Below are 21,686 nucleotides of genomic sequence, written 5' to 3'. Positions count from 1 at the left end.
ATGGTTTCAAAGAGCTGCACCATTTCGTTAAACCACAAAGAAAGCCAGGCAGACCAAGGGAATGGCTTTCTCAAAAACAAAAACAAACAAAAAACAAGACCAAAACAACCTGCCCCAACAAGTGTAATCAGATGACACTTAGCTGTACTTAAAGACATTAATCAAGATGAAAAAAACGCAAAAGAAAAAACTAGTAACGTCTCAAATCAAACATAAAAGCATCAAGCTCACATTTTCCCACTAACTGCTCTTTGGTATTTTCAGGAGCCCATTTCATTGCCAGTTGTACCAACCAAACACCACCTGGATAGCCTGGATTATACTCACCACCCTCCAACCTTACTGCACAGTCACGTTAAGTCATTTGTTTAGAAGAACTAGAAGAACAACTACATCCAATCCTACACTACTTAAAGATATCGAGTCTTCCTCACTCCTGAGGAAACCACCGCCACATGAATATTTTCAGTGCTTGTGACGGCACGCAGAAAATACTAAATATTTGTTAAGACTCAAAACAAACTTCAAAGAGATCCCATCATTCCATTAGTGAAGATTTACAGGAACTACATTAGCACTTAGTAATTTTCTGGGTGACAGCACCAAAGAAACACAATCCTGCCATCTGGGAACAAAAAATATATTCAAGACAAGGTACACTACAATCAGATTGCCATATGGAATTCATTTAGCCTTTTCCATGCAAACATTGGTAATTTTGTACAAGTCAAATTGGAGAGCTGATAAGACAAACCACCAAGGGTGTGTGCTACCGAGCACCTGTCACTTCACACCAGCGTTGGCAAAACAAGCTCCACAAGAACAGACTTTTGATAGAACCTTGAATTCTGTTAAAAGGAATAAAAAAACTTCAAAATCCTCCTTTAAGAGCGGATGGGTGAAGTGCAGCAGGTTCTCATTTTCCCTTTTGAAAGCATAAAAGGGGGAGCTCTTATGTTTAGCACAACCCGTAAGCAGAAAAAGCTGTTGGGCAAACCAGCCTGTTCTGGTTACTTCTTGAACAACTGTCTCAGGCACTACTGAAAAAGGAAACACCAGACATCCTGTAATGGAAACAGACTGACTGTAGCTTTTCTTTTTTATTTGAGATTAATTCTTGGTGGTTTCAGCAAGGCTAACCGAGTGACCCGCAGCCTGTCAGCGCGCTGTACTAGCCCTGTTCAAGGCCCAAGCACACACACACACTGAGTAAACACAGCCACAACCTGAAAACAAACTGCTTGGAGCAGGTGAATCGCGAGCAGCCGCGCTCGTACCGGCTGAAGAGCCAAAGGTATCTGATGAAGCACTCCTTCGGGCCCAGCCCTGTGGTGCCATGAGCAGGGGGATGAGGTGGGCTGCATCCACGGAGCGCTCTTGAAGCAGCTCACGTAACCGGGTTCTCAGCCAGCCGCCACCCCTTAAGAGCTGTTTTGCTGCTGTTTTGCTGCTTTTTTGCCCCAAAAGGCGAACGAGGGCTGAGCCCGGCCCCCTGTGCCCTCCAGCTGCGAGCCCACCGCCGGCTCCCGGCCCAGCAAAACCCAGAGGGACCCCGGGGGAAGGAAAGGGAGCAGAAGGGGGGGCACCCCTCTGGCAGCCCCCCCACCACCCTCCTCTCTGCGGGGCCCTCCCCACAGCCCCGGGAGCGCGGCCGCGGCCCCGCTCCGCCCCGCGGGGCCCAGCGGGAGCTGCCCTCGGCCGCCCAGGAGCCCGGCCTCGCAGGCGGGCGGCAGATCCGTTTTGTGAAGCACGAAACGACGGCGGCCGGAGCCGGGCCCGGCCGTCCCCGCGCCTCACCCGTGATGGCGGTGAACTGCTGGATCAGCCCCCGGAGCGCCGCGGAGGCCGCGGAGCCCCCGGGCGCCGCCATCTTGCCGCCGCCGCCGCACAACAACACGCACGCCGCCGGCCCCCCCCCCCCCCCGCACCGCGCATGCGCGGGGCCCGCCCGCGCCCTTCCTCTGCCGGGCCGCCGCGGGAGGGGCGGGGCGGGCGGGAGTTGCCGTGGCAACGCGGCTCGCGCCGCCTCGGCCTGACAGGGGGATCCCTGACAGGAGTTTTTTTTGGGGGGTGGGAAAGGAAAAAGGGATTTAGTTTGGCGTTAAGGGGGGGGGGTTAATGGTAACCGCGGCGCTCACGGAGCTGGGGGGTTGTGGCTCGCCTGCTGCAGGACCCAAGGTGGCCGCTTCGGTGGCTGTGGTGTTCGTCAGTGCGAAAGGAAAAGGCGTTTTGAAAAGGCGTTTTTGGTTAGAAATTCTGACAAGAGGCTTTTGCTTTCCAAATCCACAACGGAGTGCCTTTCGTATTAAGATGCTTTTGTTCCAAATTCGGAAGCAGCGGCCTCAACACCAGGCGCTCCCAGCACTTCCTTGCGCTACTTGCAGGAACTGCAAGCGTAGAAAACACATTTCCCTCTTTTCAGCCGGTTTCCAGCAGGGCACAGCGTGTCTCATTTACTGCTAATGCCCTCAGCAGGCTGGAATTTTGCAGAGGAGCACCTTATTAATAGGTAGCAGCCACCCTGAATGCAAACACAAGTGTGGGCTCCTGCTTTACAAACGCCATTAAGCAGCCATCAGTCACCAACTCCAGCTGCTCACTTGGTCGTCTCTTTCAGCTCCCTGTGCTGTATGTAGCAATATTCCAGCTGTTACCCTCACAAGAAACCACCTACATGTAAATCCAAGCCGTGGATGCTGCACAAGCAGTGGAAGCAAGGCTACCGCAGATTGAGAAATATTACCCTACCAACAAGAACAGCTTCTGCTCATGGTTCAGTGCTCTTAGCTTATGAATTCTGCCTGTAGTTATGTCTGCACTTGGCAACTGTAGACAAAGAATTAAAATAAGTTGCATAATCTCACAGTATTTGGGTAACTAACACTCAGAAGCAAAGGAATCATTAACCAACCCAAACCAAAGATTTTTCCCCTCAGTAGTGACTAAATTCTACCTTCTAACAAGAAAAATATAGAAGAAGCTAAAGAGGAGCCTCCTGAGGACTATTGTGCCATGCATGCTGTGAGTATGATCATCTGGGGGATCTGAGAAGGCTGTTGGACTGGCCTTCTGGTATAGGTTATAACTTTTATGTGTTTTGCAGTTCAATTAGGTGTTTAGCTAATGATTGACTTCTTAGTCTTGTTTATTTTCCCCATCCTGCAACAGCTTTTAACCTGTTCTATGCTTGTGACACGTTTATAAAAAATGTATTATTATTATTATTATTTTACCTAGTCCGAGCCAAAGCTGAAGTGAATTCTATACAGCTGAGAAAGTATAATTACAGAACTAAGAAATAAATGTACAGCTTCAGGGTATGTAAAGTTAAAAGACTGACCCAGTAAGCTTCAAAAGTAATGGCTCTTATGTAAGAGGTCATTGTTACTTTGAGAGGACAAAATCCATCAGGCAAGAAAAAATACACAAAACCCACAAATCCTTTTGCACCACCCCTCCAGCAAGTGTACGTCTACCCTAGAATATACATCTGTACCATTTAGGCCTTTGAAATGGCTTCTTTTTGTGATTTTTACATTTATTTGCGGTGGAATCATAGCTGTAGGATTTGCTATTGATGGCAAGGAAGTAAGTCTGTAAGATGCAAAAAAGGCCCCAGTTCTTATTCAACTTCTAACTGTGATTAGTTTAGTGCATGTCATAAACCTTAGATACAAGACACCTAACTGCCAGGTTAAGAGGGAAGAGAAAGAATCCATGAACAACTTTGGAGGAAAAGGGAATGGAACTGGTGTTAACTGTGGCAACACCATGTTCTGGATGTGCTGAGCTACCCCTGATGCATGTGTGCTGGAGGAAAGCCTTCCTTCTCCCCTACCCTTTCTACTGTCACCCTTTAACATCTTGAACTGGATGACAGAGAGCCCCAGGCACCACAGCTGAGTGGGACTTGTGTTCTTGGTTGTTTGAACGTACTCAGCTAGACTGCACAATGCTACCCAATTCAGCTGTTTTTTTAAACACAACGCCCATCTTGTGGCTTTGCCACATATAATATACAAATACACAAATATATATTTGCTGTCTTGTTACAGGGATGGAACTAGCCCCAAAACAATGAGACCACTAAATAAGCTGAAACCTGATAAAGATCAAGGCTGCCAGGGGATACGTATCTTACTCCCAACTCCCTTCCTTTGAGCTCTTGAGTTTTTATCTAGATATTCATCTGTACAATCACACATTTTTATTTTTTTTTTCCCCCACTAAGAAGCTATCAAACATCAGGACTTGGCTGTAAATGTATCTTCCACGTCAGCACTGCGATATAATGGTGGTTTATCTGAGGAAAATATGGTAATTAACTAGGGCCAGAAGCTGTAAGACATGTAAGATTAATTCTTATGATACAAATGGCTTGCAGCTCAAAATACTTCAGGTTCAGACCCCTTCAGTGCTAGACAGTGAAGGCAGTGATTAAGAAGAACAAGGCAAACATTCAAACTGTTTGAGGGGTACAGAAGTACAATCAGGACCAAAGCACCTCAAACTGCAGACAGTTGTACCAGGCATAAATTAGAGGGTTTCGGTAGCAGGTGCCAGCACCTGTAGGAGGCTGGGAATTGCCTTCTACCACTCAAAATCTGTTCCAACCAGCTCCAAAATTCTAAGCACCACAACTTGAAAAATAAAATCAGAGGAGCATGTGGTGCCCTGGCTCAGACTTACTTCAGAAAGGTCTGCAGTCGGCAGGATCTGTGCTCTTGGAAGGAGGTGCTCCATGCCAGAGCAGGGACTGTCTTCTGAGCAAGTTAAGAACAAACATAAGACTTGATAAAATGACTATGAGGCTGAACAGAGACTTAAGAACAAAACTTTCTCTTCAGCTATTCTGAAAATATAGGCTTTACTTATTACATGCTTATGACAGGAAAAGCCAAGTGTCATTAGCCCCAAAACAGTCAATACTTCTGCCTTCAAGAACACTGTAATCAATTAACAAATATATTTGACAGCCTAGGTAAGACACAAACAAACAGAACAGAAGTAACAATGATACAGAAACAGATCTATATTGATGGAGCAGCATTAGAAAATAATGAATTATGTGCAGCAGGTTGCCTGCTGCAGCTTTCTCAAGAAGCATCTTTGAAGAAGCCATTTATTTAGGAGAAACCCACCAATATTAGAGACATGCAAGCAGAGAAAAAAAAAAAAATCACATTTTTGGGTCAGTGTTCTGTTTATGTTTTCAATATTTTTTTTGTTAACTTAAAAAACACCAGAAGTTACTGCTTTGAAACATTTGTTACAAGCATCTCAGAGCCGAGTTGAAAGTTCATAGATCATCCATGAGGTTCCAAAAAAAAAAGTACGCATTTGAAGCACTTGCTACCTTCAGTTATTAGCACACATATTTCAGCAGCATAGGTTGGTGTTTTTCTCTCATTCAAAAACATATACTTGAGAAATATATCATGGAAAGAAAGGCCAAGAGATGGCTTCACAATGGCAGTACAGAAAACAATATAACAGGAACACTTCCTCTGCTGACTAGCAGCCACTCAGCTTCTCCAGAGGCCTCAACTTCCCACAGCTGTCACCTTCCCCACACATCTGGGTTGTAACTCCTTTCAGTGATGTTACTTTTAAAACCAAACTGGAAAACAGTATTTGGTAGTCCCTCAAAAAACAAACAAAGAAAACAACCATGCCACAACAGTCACAGTCAGGCAGGGTAGTTGAACTCCAGCTGGAAGTGAAATGAATCTTTAGGGTTGTTAAGTCATTACTGACAACTCCAGTTTCCATTTGCTTTTCCCCTTTTGGTTTTGCTTTCTCCATTGTTAACTGTCTCCTGGACTAACAATTTTTGTGTGTTATATGCTTTTAATCAGACTCAACAGTTTGCATATGAAAGTTAAATAGCAGTAAACGTAGGCAGCATTGCATAAGAATAAAGTTACAAAACACTAACACTAAGAAAACAAAATTAAGAGGTAAAAATGAACAGAATACATACAAGCCCACAACCAGTTAGATTACCAGCATCTCTAAGAGATCCTTGCCTCTGGCTGTGGGGGAACAATCCGTTTTTTCCCCTCTGAGTAAGAAAGAGGCTACTACACAGCAAGTTGAGGGGGGGGGAAAGAGCATGTTTGCAAGACTGGCTGGCTGGCTATACTCTTGGTAACTGCCAGGCAAACAGCACAATTCAGCAAACACCAAATTCCAGCAACATGCTTCAGTTTAACAGAGCAGCGGCTGTGCCAAGTGAAGCCTCGATCTCAGTCAGCAGACAACTGGAGATACAGACTCGCCTTTTCATTTGCTTACTCTGGGAGACGAGCATCCTTCTCTTAGAAGACTCCAAATTCCTATTCTAACATAAGACCAACAGTTTTTAGATTTTAAACACTAAAGAGTATTTACACTCAAAATTATAACAAACAAACAAACTTGCAAATGCAAGTCGTAGAAAATAAGCCATAGTCAAGAAGAGGCCAATTAAAATTTTTAAGGTCTAGGAACATGACTTCTTAAAACTTCTCAGAAACATTCACAGCAAGTTTTAATAAGCAGACAGTTTTGGTTGCTCCTGTAGCCTGAAGTGATCCCGCCAAAACCATCGCCTTTTCAACTGTTTAGAGGGAGCTCTGCCTAACACAGGGGGAAGCATTACCATAGTTTTAATTCTGATCATTTCCCACCATGTGTCTGTGGTTCTGTTGCTCTACTCTGCAACAGGGCTTTTAAACATTTGAAGGATTGTCTTTTGCTCTTTTTTAGGCAAGGAACAAATATCATTTGAGTCACTGGTATTCACAACACAATTCAAAACGTTTCCGCCCTTGAGGCCAGGTGACTTCATTCGGACTCTGGTAGGAGACTGCCAGTTTTCATCGCATGAACCTTTCCGGACCTTGCGGTGATTTGTTTCAGTCTGTTTTTTTGTTAGCTTCATGTCCTTTCCCTTCTTACAACTTCCCTTTCTAGCAGAAGAGTCTTTCGCAGACTGAGGTGTTGTGGTGCGAAGAAGGTACCCATCGGGAGAGCCTTTTTGTCGATTGAGTGACCTTTCCTCCTTATTGAACTGTCTTTGCAGCTGCAGAGCCAGAAGCCTATCCTGCTCCTCTTGCAGACGCCTTTCGTAGAGCTCCTGCTCAAAGGCTTTCTGCATTTGCAAGTCAAAGTCAAGTATCTGCTCCCCTTGGTCCCCTGAAGCTTCTGGGAAAGTTCTTCTCCTCTTACCAAGCACACCCAAGTCAACCACTGCTTCAGCCAGTGGTTCTGGAGACTTTCTTTTTGGAGTCTCCATAGTGTTCTGCAAGCTCTCTGGTATCTTTTCATCTGGGTTTCCAGCCACCTTCGTGAGATCACGTATCCCACTTTTGCTGTCAGACATCATAGAAGTTGTTGCTGACTGAATACGAGCACTAGTTTCAGCACAGTTTTCAAGGCTTATGCGTTCTACATGTGTTAAACTGCCACTGTCCAACTCTACTCTGTCTTCTCCTTTAGCTCTAGGAAGAACTGTTCTAGCCCCTTCCCCTTCTGCAATTCCACGAAGCGTATCCGGAACTTCATCTGACAGACAATTTGGTCCAGGTGATTTTTTCTGCTTGGTGGTGGTCTCCTCTGAAGTTGAGGCACTTAAGTAGTTCATGCATGACTCCAAAAATGAATCCTGAGCAGTGGAAGACCTGGTCACACCCGACAGCTGTGGAGACAACGTTGGCATTTCCTCTTGCTCATCTTGCTGCACAGTACTGCTGCCTGCATCGTTACTGGCCTCCTGAAGGAAAGAGAGACATCCCTAATTAAATAAATTTATTAAAAGTCAATGGTTATGAATAAAATGCAAATCTCATTTATCGTAGCCACACTGCTCATAACTACTCAGGGATATTAACTTGGATTCTTCTTTAAAAAGAATAGAATTGTTCAATAATACTGAAAGTATTTAGAACAATCTATTGCAGCCTGGCTAAACGACTGGAAACAACTGCACCATTCCTCTGCTATCAATGTCTCAAATCAGCTGTTCAAGATATTAGGCTGCTCATCTTCTTTAGCAGTCTAGTAGGAGAGATACAAAGAGACAGACAGACACGAATTAATGAAAATCAGAGTGCAACCTCCCCAAATGAGCTCCAGAATGATCATCAATTTTATACACCATCACTTGCAGCCCAGAGCTCATTGAGGATCTTAGTGTAAACAGCATTTACTCCTTCTGAAACCAGAAGTATGCCTTATTGAAATCATCAAAAAAGCTGCAGAATTAGAGGAAAAACTCAAGGTAATTAAAACTGTCCGTGGACAAGTGATAATCTGTGAATTGAGTAGACGCAGGTATCCTGGAGCAGACAGATAACACACAAGATACAAAGAGACTTTGACTTCAAAGTTCTTCTCAGTACTTAAATTTAGTTAACTGGAGTCTTTGCATAGATACGCAGGGGAACTACCAAATAAGCTGTAGGTGTGTGTCTGCTGACTATCGAGCCTGGTTTCTTCCCTTTCCACTTCTGGGAATCACGAATGCTGAAGGCAGTTTGAAATGGGAGAGCTGAATTGCACAGTGCTGACGGGCATTACTATATACAAGGCATAGAATAATCTGTAATTACTAACATTGAGATTTAAAAAAAATAATTCTAGTTACCATGGAGCCAGAGTCACTCCTGCATCCTTCTGTTGTTCTGGAGAACGAAGCTGATCCCGATGTACGATGATGCTTTGGAGACAGATACCTTAAAGGAGAGCAAAGTATACCTTTTAAAACTTTTTTTTTTTCCTCCTTGAATTGCCAGTGCTTTGCATTAATCATCAGCTCAGGTTCATTCTGATAATGAAAAACAAAAGAAGGGTGAGGGCTTCCCTTCTCCTCCGTATTATCCTATAAGATATTTTAACATTCAGTAGCGTACATTTATCCAAATTATCATGGGAAGCCAGGCTGCAAGATTCCAAGGAAGCACATGGAACAGAAAGACATTATATCAAGAAACAGATCACTAATCATTAAACAAACTTGGCTTTCTTACTTCTGAATGTCTCCAGAGTTGCTTGGTTTGTTCTTCGTCTTGCACAAATTAGCTGTGAATGACGCACATGAGAGGCCGTCTCCTGGTGAAGGACTGCTGAGTATACGTTCTCTGGAACTGTCATTCTTCAATGACAAGGAAAAATAGCATTATGTAAAACAAAACAACAGAAACTGAACTACTATCCTTCTGTTACAAGATTAGTTACTTTTATCCAAGGAATTCCAGAACTGTGAGTAAAAGGTAGTTATGGAATATGAAACATATGAATGTTCTGTATGCTTTCCTGTATCTGGCAGTACGGGACAAGAGGTTTTGGTTCTCAAATGACATTATTAGGACTATTAGCAGATAGCAAAAAAGCAGCCAACAAAGACCACAAACAAAAGTTCCCTCCACCCCTCCAAAAAAAACAAGTTGTATTTTCTCAAACATCATCATGTTCCTTTTTCCAGTGCAGGAGGACATAGACCTCAATTTCTTCCAAAATAGTGTTTTTTAATTCACAGGGGAAAGGAAGTAGTCAGAAGAAAAACAATGTTTTAAAACATTTCACAGCAAGAACTTCCTGCACCCATGTCAGGTTCCTATTACACAGTTAGGAATGCTTGGGGTATTTATCCCTCCCATTGGTTCTTCAAGAGTTAACAGTCAAAGATCTAACATACCGATGGCTGACAACAGCTTCCAACTACAATTCAGATAAATGTCAGTTATTCCGAAGTTTAACTTTTGCTCTGAAAAACCTAAGCTGCTTTCATTAAATGAACACCAGCAAATGTCCCCTTCATGTTAACTCACCAGGCTGTTGCTCAGCTCCCATGCCAATTCTTCGTCTTGTTTAAGCTGTTCCTCCATCTCCCTCCGTCTTTCTTCTGCCAGTCTGCGTTCCTCCTCTTCTTCTGCTAGCAGCTTTTGAATGTATTCCTCACTCGCCTTGTTTTCCTCTTGTTCATGTGCTCGCCTTTCTGCCTCCACCTGAAAAAGTTTTTTTTAGGCATCTGGTTACTATTGCCAGACCACACTTTACATCAAAACCTCAACTGAGACTCCTTCAGTGGGGACGATCCACTCCTCGCAAAGACACCGCACACTTCAAAGACCGTATTTAACTGCAGAACTCTCCAAAAATGTAAGAATCAAATAGATACTGCGTGCAGGGTCTTCAGTTTGATACCAGCAACCTACCTTTTGGTTTCTGTAAGATTACACTGTTAATATTGCAAACATGAAAGGTTAAATTCATTTGCTTGCCTTTTTAAAATGTTAGTAACAAGATTAACCTCTACAAATACATGTGCTAAGATTCTTTCTAAGGCTGAGTGCCAGCTAGACCACAGTGCCTACCCATCACGCTCATATCATCTTAATTCCATGAGTGCAGATGCCTGAAAGACAACACATCTTTTCCGTGCCCTTCTCCTCTCTTCTCTCCTGGAACATCCACAAGCCAAAGCAACAGACCAAGAATTCCAAGTCTGCCTCCTTTTCTCACAGCAGACACCCACTCAGAGTAAATCAGTTACCAGCAACTCCACAAGGACATCAGAGTACTTAAAGAATGAATACAACTTTCTTGAGCTGTGTAATGAAATTTGGAATTTTTCTTCAGAGAAAAGCATCAAGCTGTGATACAACATGAGCTACATTAAGTTTGTTTAAATTATGCATTTATAGATTATGAATGGTACCAGACACCCTTATGTATTTCACTGCTCCTGGGCACCATCTCCATTTTCTGTTGATACTATCAACAGAGAAGGGAACTTCTATCAACTAAAGAGAAAAGAATATTCTGATACTATTTCCGGTTGTCATTCTTATTACTATGTCTGAATTGTATAAAGAAGGATCCTTGAACAAACAACGTTAGGATCTCTTAAAAATATTTTCCATTTTTTTCAAATGAACACAACACAGGGAATGAACAATTAAGAAAGAGAATGCTGTGTATTCATTACTGAAGCTCATTTAATCATAGTCTGTTTTACTCAGGGAGTGAAATCAAGAAGGCAAGTACAAGACCAAAGCCAAAACAGTTTCAAATTTTTATATCTGCTAGTCCCAAATCCTTTATGTGCACCTCAGGACCTGCAAAAGCCATTTCAGTATGTGTGAGTAGGGATGCAGATAGTGAAAGGGCAATACTAATCCCAGAAGAACTCCTCTGTGCAGTTTTGGGAAACATAAGGAGAGCTGCCTGGGTGTTCTGCTGTGCTTGTACCTCCATGCATTTCCTAGCTTGTGAAGCACACCTCCTGGAAGGGACAAGACAGCATATGCTGCTGGGTCACCTGAGATGCTGAGGTAGGCAAGAGAGCTAACTGGCACAAGAAGACTTGGGAAACGTGGGCTTATGTCCAACACAAGGAAGCCTGTCCTCTTTACTGCAGGAGGCTGGCAAGGCGCTCGATGCAAGCATCACATATATTTATCCCACTCTCACAGTCTTCCCTAGGCAACCATTTGCAGCTACTGTTGGAGAAAAAACACAGAACTGCAGAGGCTGTGGCCTCACCCAGTACAGCCTTCTGTAGATTTTTATTTAAAGCAAAAAGGCAGGCTCAATTCAAATGAAATCATCCCAGCTATCTAGCTGTACTTCCTGCAGAGCATGCCTAAGAGGAACATCAACAAAATAGAAGTTTCAAGTCCCTGAGCCTTTGGATAAAAATAAAAAATAAAAAAAAAGATCTGCCCCTCAGCCTTGACTTAGAGTGACGGACACTAAGGCTGCAGTTTGGCAGTTCGATTAATACTTGAAGGTGGCATAGGCTGAAGCTGCCACTAGAAAACGCAGCCATTAGCCAGCATAAATAGCTGAACAAACAGTGTCTGCTCTTTCAGCTTGTGCCAACTGTGTGTCTGAACTGCAGACTGCCACCTTCCACTGCTGGCAACAGCCGTTTGCTCTTGCCAAAGTGCACGCACTCCATCCTTCCTCTCTTCCTTCCACGTGGTATGTATACCACCCGAATGACACACCAGTGGCAGCACAATTCAGCATTGCAACCAGATGTAGAATCCCTTTGAGGTTTGCTTCTGTTTGTTTCGTATCTCTGCATGCTCAGCCCTGATATCAAGTTCTTTGCATTATTCACAATTTCTTATATGTAGAGGTTACAAAGCCTTATATATAGCCTTGTGACTATGTGGCCTTCTTAGAGTCTCTTCAGTAAAGGATAAAAATTTAGTTCACGCTTTGCAAACGACCCATGTGTTCTTGCAACAGCAATCCCCTTTTAAGTATCTTCTTTGTCTGATAAATAACATTTCAACTGTTTGTGGGAACAATTAAAATAACCACATGCAAAGCATTACGGTTTTTAAATATATATTTTTAGACTTACCTTGCTAACCTCTGCTTCATATTCCTGTCTCAGTTCCCCAGGTTTACTCAGCTGGTGTTGTGGATGAGGGACGCAGACTAATTCAGAAGGGAGGATGAGGAGAGTAAGTAACAAAGCAAGACCATGACAGTCAAAAACAATTTTTTTTTTTTAAACAAAAAAAAAATCACTTCCATGCCCTGTCGCAGGAATGACTTAAGTTAAGCTTTATGAACAAGGTATAAAGATAGTAATAATAACGAGGTTATTGCTGCATAACAAAGCAGCAAGAACAGTCAGTATTTTCCAAGCACTGTATGCTGAGCAAATATATATGCTGATCATAACTTACATCTTGCTTTTTGCAATTAATTATTTCATTGTAAGTGGAAAAAGTAAAACAACGTGTCTTAGAGCCATCCTACCAAAGGAGGTCAAAATGCTATTCACTGAAATATAGATGTACTTTGTTTTCTGCTAAGGATGTTATGTTTTATTTAGTATTCTAACTGGGTGCAATCTCACAAGAGGTCAAATCAGCCCTTCAGAATATTAATTCTACGTCAATTTAACGTAACAGACCTAAAATATAATAAGAACAATCTGCTCATGTGTTTTGTTCTTTTCCTGAGTAATTCTAAGGTTACTACATCTATCATTCTCTGATGTGCGTAAAACAATCAAAGTCAGTGCTGTTCCTGACCATGCTGGCAAGGATAAGGAGACGTGCAGGAAAAGAAGCGTTGCCTCTCCCAAATTAGCCTCCCCCAATAATTAACTGTCAGAAGAGATCAAATTTTAAGAGAGCTTACAACATAATAAACCCCCAAACCCTTCTTCTAAGAATTAGTGAGATTTTCCTTCCTTTTGTACAACATCACAGTTTTAGGCTCTGACTCCTGGATAGACTGAAGCTCTGGAATTTCTAATCAAACTTATCAAGAACACCTGCAAGTTGGAAAAAAAAATTAACCACTTCACTTACCTGACAGTGATAAACACAAAAACAGATTTTACAGCTGAAGTTGAGTCAGTAACAAAAAGCTGTCTTTGTAAGGACAGGGAACCACACTGCAACACTTAGTGCAAAAAGCACGAGCAACTACCTACTTAAATGATGAGCCAATACAACTTCTTTGCCTTGCAAGTCCTTTTCATGGAACACCTCTGACACCACAGCTTCTAGCAATAACACAGCATGTCTGTGGACAGTTTCTTCTGTCACAACAGCCCAAGTCCACTAATTACTTTGGTAAAAGCAAAGACAACCCAAGACAAGTCACATTTTACTTACTTTCCTCTTCCAAATCCTGTCCGTTAATTCTACGCTCGCATTCCTTTGGATAATTCTTCTGAATCTTTTCCCAGAACTCCCAGTTGATAAGAGTGTTTCTACGGGCATTGTATCGTGCCCAGGAAGAGACTCTACGCCGACAAAAAGGGCAACAAAGACTGGCATTTTCAACTGTCAGCTGGAAACAAGAATTACAGAGGGTATGGTTGCACGGTAGTGTCACAGGCTCCACAAAGATCTCCATGCAAATTTGACACAGGCAGTCAGCTAAGGAAAGAGGAGCCTCCGATTTCTTCGACATATTGACTCGAAGCTCAGGAACAGGACTAATATAACATCAGTACCTGAAAGCATAAAGAAACTTGCACTTTACTTGTCCTAACAAATGTAATAGAGAACACTGTTTTATAAGTACCTTATGAAAACCTCAGCATATTTAAGAAGTCTGATTAATTCATTCCTTTTGCTCGCAATCACAAATTCTTGACTTACAAAGGAAGACACAGGTCTTACCAGAAGTCACTACAGCAGGGCTTACTGCAGTAGCTTCCAGTGTACTGTAGCAGTTACTTCAGAGGATAGCAAGGAGGTAGTAAGGAGAAAGGAGAAAGAGTAAAAATTCTTCCAACATTTATTCTCTAACAGTTATAAGCTATGCTCACATTTAGCAGATGATACTGCAGTCACTGAATCAACCCTCAAAACAGATAATTTTTTGGTATGTGCACATCCTTCAAAAGCTGCTTCTAGTATAGATTTATGCCTGGTATTTTCTAAAGGTGAAATACAACATTCTCCCTGAGCATCAGAGGAGGTTTTTCCTTAGAGAGAAAGTTCTTCCTCATTCATGCATTTGCTTAAGCTGGAACTTGAAAGTCAAAACACATTTTAGACCCACAAACATAACCAGAGAACTAACCAATGCATTCAACACTTCAGCATCTTCCACGATGACTTGTATGACTTAAAATGGTGGGGATCATCCAACCTTTCTGCTACCAACCCTCCTCAAAGGACTTTTCACTTGGCCCACAAATGCTGTGGAACAGAAAATAAAAATAAAAAACTACACCCAAACAGGAAAAGTGACAAGAGTACTTTTCAAGTTACAGAAATTTAAGAAAGTTCTTTCAAGCTCCACAAAAAAACAGCCAACAACAGAAAGCCAGGAGAACTTCCTGACAGAAAGGCTGTAATTTCAGTTCAATCTTAAATAACCCACAGAGGGACTTGACAATGAGGCAGAACTATATTAAGGCAGGTGTTACTGGTTCTGTTCTTCCTTCTCTGATAGAGCAAATCCGTTATTTTTTTAAAAGGATGCTGGCTAACATTGAAACACCCAGTTGTACAAGTCTTTGTAACAAACCACCTCAAAAGTCCATATAAGCCTCTTCTGGACCAAGCAATTTCAGCAGTTATGTGCACAGAAAAATTAGCAGCTGCAAAGTAGGCTAAACGCAGATCTTCGAGCACAAGAGGAGGGAAATGAGGGCACACAGGTGGCCGCAGGACGGAGGGTCTCACAGATGAGTGCTCCTGGGGCGATGCAGCTCCGCGGCTGAGCCGGAGGAAGCGAAGCGGGCAGCTCGGGCTTCTGCTGGGCTGACGAACGCAGGCTCTAAGCAGGTCCCGGATCCCCCAACGGAGCGGTCAGCGCGGCACTAGCACGGGAACACCTCATTAAAACACAGACAAACGAGCACAAACGCAGCGAGGAGCGGCGCCCGGGCGGGCCTCTCGCTCAGCGGGTGCTTGTGGCGAGCAGGCCGCGGCGCGCAGGGCGGCGGGGGCGGGCGGCACAAGGCGGGGAGGACGGGCCCAATCCCGCCGAAGAAGCCCGCGGAGCCGCGGCCGCGCTCCCCTCAGCCCCAACGCCGCCACCCGCCGCCAAACGGCCCGGCCCGGCCCGGCCCTCACCTCCCCTCCGCGCTCCCCTCACGGCCGCGGGGCTCCGGCTGCTGCCGCTGCCGCTCCTCCCCGCCGGGCTGGGCCCAGCCGGGACGCGGCGCGCAGGGCCCGGGCTCAGCCCGCGCTGAGGCGGCAGGAGGGGCCGTGCTGCTGCCCCGCCCGCAGCCCCGAGGTTTCGGGTTTTATTCGCCTATGGCACTTTCTGTAACAGCGGAGGCCGCTGCTCCATAAATCCGGAGTCAGAGCCCACAGAATTATGCTGAACTCCGGAATTCAGCTGCCGGTTGCACACGCTTTGTTCTGTGATTTAGTTCTCTGGATAAATGTTTGAGTGAGGCGCCTAGGCCTGAGTGTGTCCAGAGCCTGATCCCAGCATTCCCACCCGGAGGACAGGAAAACCAAACAAACACACTACTGATGTCTAAGCACAGGTGCCAGAAGTATGAATGTCCTGGTCTTACTTAACAGGAGAAGGGAATCATAGCATTAATGCTCTTTTTTCCTACTTACGGTGGAGACACTTGCTTATAAAGTCTTTCTGTGCTCTTGGAAGTGGTATGACTTTCTTTAAACCATATAAATATTCCGTTTGAAGAAGTAACCGTCTACTACTTGAACCAAAGGAACCTCAGTCTCTCCTCATATTGTCCATTTCTATCATACATGGTAAACCAGACCATGCCCAGATTGTATAAACTCATGTTTAAGTGCACATAACTGCACTGCGCTCCCCAGGGTCATCTGCACATGTAGGCGCCAGGACAGGACCGAGCGATCCTTCACTTGCACTCACCTTTCCTCTAGTGTTGATATCTGCGTCGTATCCCTGCTCATCTCCTTCTCCAGGAGATCAAACTTCTGTGCCAGTTCCTGCAAGCTTGAGTCCAGATCTTTGAACTGAGTCTCCACGGATTGCAGCTTAGTTTCTACTCTGAGGGATGGAAAACAGGCTTTTTAGAACTTGGGCATCAACGTGTTGCACATTCTGTCATCAAAGTGGTGGCTCACTCCACTGTGAACAGATCCAGATCAGGTTTGAGGTTCCTCCAAGCTGCATGGGCACCTTTACTTGTTTTACAGATGGATACTCCACTAGAGTTATTAGTTTTCTTACATGGCCTTGTTTTTTTTGACCCTTCCCTGGAGCAGAAGTCTTATAACTTGTAAACACAGATACAGCCATAGGAAAGACCTGTATTTAGATCTGTGTGTAGTTGAGTTGCATGTGTCAACTATTTGCATTAACATTAGTGGTGCAAGTTGAGGTGCAATTTTTTTTCTTTTATTTTTCCACCTCTAAGATATTGTGAGGTGATTTGTGCTTTTACGTGTACTGCGATGATCTTCTGAACCCTTTTAATTTGACATTGAACAGAACTTCTCATTCCTCCCCAGATTAAAAATGACACAAATAATAAACCAAGCCACCCACATTATGTTATTGTTCTCTGTTAGCTTTTCCTGCTCTGTTTTTCCCTTTTGTATCTGTTTTTCTGCAGAACAACTGCATGACAAGGAGACCTTAGAGAAACAGCAATAAGAAAACTGCTGTGTTTTGTAGCTGATATTTCTTCACTGCTTTTTCATAATTTTGTATCTGTTGTGGTTTTCCTTAATTAAAAAAAAATACAAAAAAAAAAAAAACATACATACATATGGTTGAAGATATATGTGAAGATATGTATGATATATATATATATGTTATATATGTTATATATGGAGTGGTAATTCGAGAAAATGGTTGATATTAATAAAGAAGGGGGAGATTTGAGAGTGTGGTCATAGGGGTTGGAAAGCCCCGTGGTTGAGATAACATTAGACTCTTAAGGATGAGGCCATCAGGAATATAAGAGTTCAGAGGGAACAAAGAAGGGTGATTCAGGAGACTCCATGCAGCCTCGGGTTTCTTGTTCTCCAGCTGTTAAGGCATGGAAGTTTCTGGGTGTTTGCCATTGCTGTTATTTGCAAAGTTGTTTGACCAATGAAAAGTTGTTTTAAAAAGAAATGCTGTGGGGAGAAGGGTGTAAGAGGGGAGCCTGCCCTCAAGATAAAAAAGGGCAGTGCGATGTGATGAAGTTACGTCATCAATAAAGAAGGAGAAAGAAGGAATGAAAAGGAACAGGCTGGCAGAACGGTGACCAGGCCGGGAACAGGCACACTGATTGCCTCATGAAGATGGGTTCGGCCAGACTCAGCAAACTGCTCAGAGGAGCTCGTACAGAAAGTCGCTGGAAATGGGCACCGGGGCTGGGAAGAAGCTCGAGCGGAGAGAAGCGGAGCCGCGCACACAACTGCCCCTCGCTGGTCAGCAGCTGTGTGTTGTGGGGAACACGTCCTCAGGAACAAAGACTGTCCTGGGAACCTTACAGCTTATTCTCCTTATTAACAATCAGACAGTTTATGAGCCTGAAACATGGGACCAAACTGAGGTCAAGGTGTGGGACTCTGCAACTAAAAATGACAAGGTGGCAGTGGGATCGCTCGGCACCTGGCGAGCAGCCTCTGAGGCCTTACAGAGCCGTGTGGGGCCACAGTCAGACACGGGTGGTTTGCCAGACAGCGAGGGAGCTGCGGGCTCCTTTACTGATCCGACTGCTACGCCATGGGCCCCTCTGCTGCTACAGCCATCACAGGCCTTTGCTGTTCCGCCCCCTGCTGCCCGGGACGTGCCTTTGGACCCAGGCCCTATTGGCCTTGAAAAGGAGATGGATATGCTTTTCTTCGATCTGGGAAGAACAGGATACATAAGGCCTGAAGACCGAGTTGCTTGACAACTTGGAGTGAGACATATTGTTCAAAAGGAATGGAAAATGGAGACTTGTTTGTAATCAAGAAAAGGAATGGAAAATGGAGACTTTTAAGTCATGGAACTTAAAGGATTGTTTGTTACCTTTCCTGATTGTACGTATGTATAGGCATACTCGGGTTTAGTATGTAAAAGCCATGTTCTGTATATTTAGAATGTTTGATGTTTGTGTGTGCGTGTTGGTGGAGCGTAGACTCCCTGCACACCCAGCGCTGTTTACTTGCCTTTTATACCTTTTATAGCTTTTATACCTTTAATAAGTATAAATATTACAATATTCAGATTGAGACTTCATTTATAACATCTATATATATGAAGATATGTATGATATATATATATATATATATATATATATGAAGATATATATGGTATACCCTTAAGAAAGGGGCCAAGAACATAGACTCTTGCATGAGTGTCGAGCTGTTGCTTTACCAGCAATAGCTCCTCCATCTACCTGGCTTCCCTTCTCCTGTTTTGGAGCATCTGCAGTAGTCCTGAATGAGGGAGGAAAATAAAAAGGCATCAGCAGTAGAATATTTTCCGAAGTCTCCCTGGCCTTAATTCATTATCTGTCTGGCAGCTTGTAAGGGTCCATCTCTAATGGTTTTCTGTTGTTTCCTGAGGCTAAGACTTCCTTTAGGATCTTGTAAAAGTTGCTTTCTTCCTGACCCTACATTTTTAGGGCTTCTCGTGCTTCAACAGGTATTTTATTTCTCAGTCTCTTTTCTCATGTCACATTAGAGATTTTTGGCCTTACAGTGGTGTAAGAGGATAATGCAGGGTGCCCTGAAGCTCTGGCAGCATGAGCTGTAGGAATAACACAAGGTAGCATGCTTTCAGACAGCAGCTGTCAGGAAGCTGAGTCTTTTCTCCAAGGTTCTCCTGGGGATGATGAGAGCTTCCTGGGGGAGCCATTTACCTGTGAATTGCTCCGTAAATGCCACTTCATCAGGGTAAATAAGCTTTCATTCTTGCAAGCATTCTTCTATGCAAATAATAGTAGAAACTATCAAAGATCCCAGCATTAACAGTACCTTCAGTGCTGTAGTAGTTTTTCAGCAGCCTTTAGGTTGATGCTTTAACATCTGACCTCTTTTGTCTTTCTGGCACTATTTTGATATGGGGCATGGGGTTTATTGCCTGTCTGTGAATTACTCTTGTGTACTTGTAAGCATCTGTAGTAAACATTTCAGCATGTGCTAATTTTGGTTCTAAAAATGGCTGGTTACAAAATAGTGAGACTGATCTCTGTAACTAATCTACATTTTTTTTGTAGATTCTGATAGAATCAGTGCTTCTGTCTTTTGATAAAGGGTCTGAATGCAACTTGAGGAAGAACTGATTAAACCTCCCGCTTTCCTTTTAATAATAATATAATAATGATTTAATAATAACCTCTAATGTCTGTCTACTGTAGGAACAAACCATGTCTCAATTCTGTACCAGAAAGCTTTTCAAGTCTTTCTTCTGTTAGCATAGAGAACTAGAAGATTTGCAGTAGAAACTCTCATACTCCCACTTTCCTGGAAGTGTGGTTCTATGCTTACGCTTATTTCCACTGCTCAGGCGCTCCCAGAGAATGACGTCTTTCCTTACTTTAGAGCTGCTGCATAGCTTTTTGTTTTCCAGGCCAACACAGAGCCCCACACTTCACAGCTCTTCCTCTACACTCATTTCATGATACCAGCTCACAGCACTCATTTTTATTCCATTTCCCATCCAACTAATTTCCTCTTTGTCTTTCAGGAGTTGTTCCCATGGTTGTTTCTTTCTGGTGAGGTCTCTAGACTAGGCTTGTATCTTTTTTTTTTTTTTTTCAGTTACTGCTGTGTGAATCAGCCTCATAAAAACTGTTGATAAATAATGCTAGTATCTAGAGCAGAGGAGCGGTTTTTTACAAGGTCTGTCAGCCAGTGTTAGTCTATAAGCTTTGCATGTAGGTGGAAGGGTTTGGCCTGGGGGGGCTGTGGGGGTGGCCTCTGCGAGAAGAGGTGGGTGCTGCCCTGTGCTGGTTCTGGCCATCTCTGCACTGGACCCAGTACTGCTGTTACAGTGGCAAACTGGTCTTTGACTGGAGTATTTTCATAAATCAATATCTGAAACACTAATTTCATACACAGAAGTACTACACTTCAGCAGTGATACTCTCAAAGGACAGCGATAATGCTTACTACACGTAAAGCAGAGCGGTATGTGCGACACCTAAGTTGGCAGGAATTTCTTGCTTGCTCCCATTTGTGCAGCAGACAGGAAAGACAACACAAGGAAATACGCATGTGGCAACACACTGCAAGGGGACGCCAGCTTGCCTGTCTCCTAGCTGTGGAGAGTTTCAGACCCTTTTCCATCTCCTTCCTTCTTCCCAAAGAGCAGTGTCTGTCGCACTCGCTCCCACTTGCTGCCCGCCTGGCTGCTCAGCCACCATCTAGCAGCGATGGTGCTGCCGCACTGCAGTGGAGCGTGGGGCCGGGTGCCAGCAGGGGCAGCGTGTGCCAGGATTACTTTACATGAAGCCAATGAACCTGTCCATCAAGCTTTTTTGCAAGCCTCTTGGGAGTACAGGCTTTGGAAATGGAAGGTGACTCAGCGTCACCTATGTCCCAGTTCTGTGGTTACAGGGATTTTCTTTCTCAGAGCATGCAGGAAGGGGCTGTTCTTGCTGTCTGTTAACTACAACCTCCTATCTTTGAACCTCCTAGATGCTGAAACATTTTCCCAAATTCAGAAGCTCATCCCAGCCCTCCCATTTGCAGCTGGACCACAGCAGAAAATGCAAACCAGAACTTCCCATTAACACCAGGCCCCTGGCAACACTTCTCGCAGTGCCAGCCTACAGAATCCTGCAGCAAACAGCCGGCACCAGCAGCTTGGAGCTGGCCGGGATGGCGCTTGTGAAATGCTGCAGCCTGCGGCTCTGTCCCCCTTCCCTCGCCAAGAAATAAAGGCAAAGCAGAAGATTGCACATGAACTACCCCCTTACCATACACACAATACACATATTTACATCCTGTCTACTTCCCGTGACAATTCCCAGAGGAAGTAAAGGTTTGTCTTGCTAACAGACCACCACAGCCACAGTCTTCTCTCCCCCTGCCCCTTGTCCCCTTGCACAACCCTTTGATGACCTGTTCAATGTCTTGCTCAGCGCGCGCAGGGATATGCTGTCTTTAGCCATCTTCCAGGAGAACAAGAAGAGAAGAACTAAAGCTGGAGCGGGCTTGAACCTCTCCTGAAGCAGGCAACAACATGGGCAGGAGCTCTGACTCCTGCTGGAGGTTGTTTGCGCTGGGGCTTTTTATAGACCGTATATCCAGATATAGCTCGCAGATGCATGG

General features: G+C 44.0%; 2 protein-coding genes across 10 annotated transcripts in view; both read right to left on the bottom strand.

Annotated features, from left to right (window-relative positions):
* Positions 1 to 1,893, bottom strand: part of UBXN7 (UBX domain protein 7) — a 28,796-nt gene extending 26,903 nt beyond the window's left edge. For 2 of the 3 annotated variants that reach the window (XM_082767016.1, XM_082767018.1), the window contains exon 1: positions 1,798 to 1,893. In XM_082767016.1, coding sequence (XP_082623142.1) covers positions 1,798 to 1,870 — 73 coding nt within the window. In that variant the 5' untranslated portion in view covers positions 1,871 to 1,893. Of the gene's footprint in view, positions 1 to 1,277; positions 1,536 to 1,797 lie in introns of those variants that run through there. The other variant, XM_082767017.1, reaches the window with a different exon arrangement.
* Positions 1,894 to 4,880: 2,987 nt separating this feature from the next.
* RNF168 (ring finger protein 168) lies at positions 4,881 to 21,586 on the bottom strand. Of its 7 annotated transcripts, none has more exons than XM_082766998.1 (9): positions 21,477 to 21,586; positions 16,339 to 16,476; positions 14,554 to 15,298; positions 13,635 to 13,978; positions 12,362 to 12,438; positions 9,813 to 9,989; positions 9,012 to 9,136; positions 8,630 to 8,717; positions 4,881 to 7,756 (listed from the first exon to the last, which is right to left on the bottom strand). In XM_082766998.1, exons 4-9 carry the CDS (start codon positions 13,933 to 13,935, stop codon positions 6,695 to 6,697), a joined length of 1,830 nt encoding a protein of 609 aa, XP_082623124.1. In that variant the 5' UTR covers positions 13,936 to 13,978; positions 14,554 to 15,298; positions 16,339 to 16,476; positions 21,477 to 21,586; the 3' UTR covers positions 4,881 to 6,694. The 7 variants fall into 7 exon arrangements, with proteins under 7 accessions (XP_082623124.1, XP_082623125.1, XP_082623127.1 ...); XM_082766999.1 differs by lacking the exon at positions 21,477 to 21,586 and adding an exon at positions 20,661 to 20,803; XM_082767001.1 differs by lacking the exons at positions 16,339 to 16,476; positions 21,477 to 21,586 and adding an exon at positions 15,555 to 15,674 and having other exon boundaries at positions 14,554 to 14,672; positions 15,007 to 15,298.
* Between the last annotated feature and the right edge of the window lie 100 nt (positions 21,587 to 21,686).

This window comes from Aythya marila (assembly GCF_965140915.1).
Source record: "Aythya marila genome assembly, chromosome: 9".
Classification (NCBI taxonomy): Eukaryota; Metazoa; Chordata; class Aves; order Anseriformes; family Anatidae; genus Aythya; species Aythya marila.
The sequence above is the reverse complement of the archived record's forward strand: the minus strand, read 5'-3'. Positions and strand labels throughout refer to the sequence as shown.

Coding starts and splice junctions, on each gene's coding strand:
- RNF168 (XM_082766998.1), bottom strand. CDS start 13,935: ATGTCGAAGAAATCGGAGGCTCCTCTTTCCTTAGCTGACTGCCTGTGT. Junction 8,718..9,011: donor AACTCTGGAGACATTCAGAA/GTAAGAAAGCCA, acceptor CTCTCCTTTAAG/GTATCTGTCTCCAAAGCATC. Junction 7,757..8,629: donor GGAGTGACTCTGGCTCCATG/GTAACTAGAATT, acceptor TCTTTCCTTCAG/GAGGCCAGTAACGATGCAGG.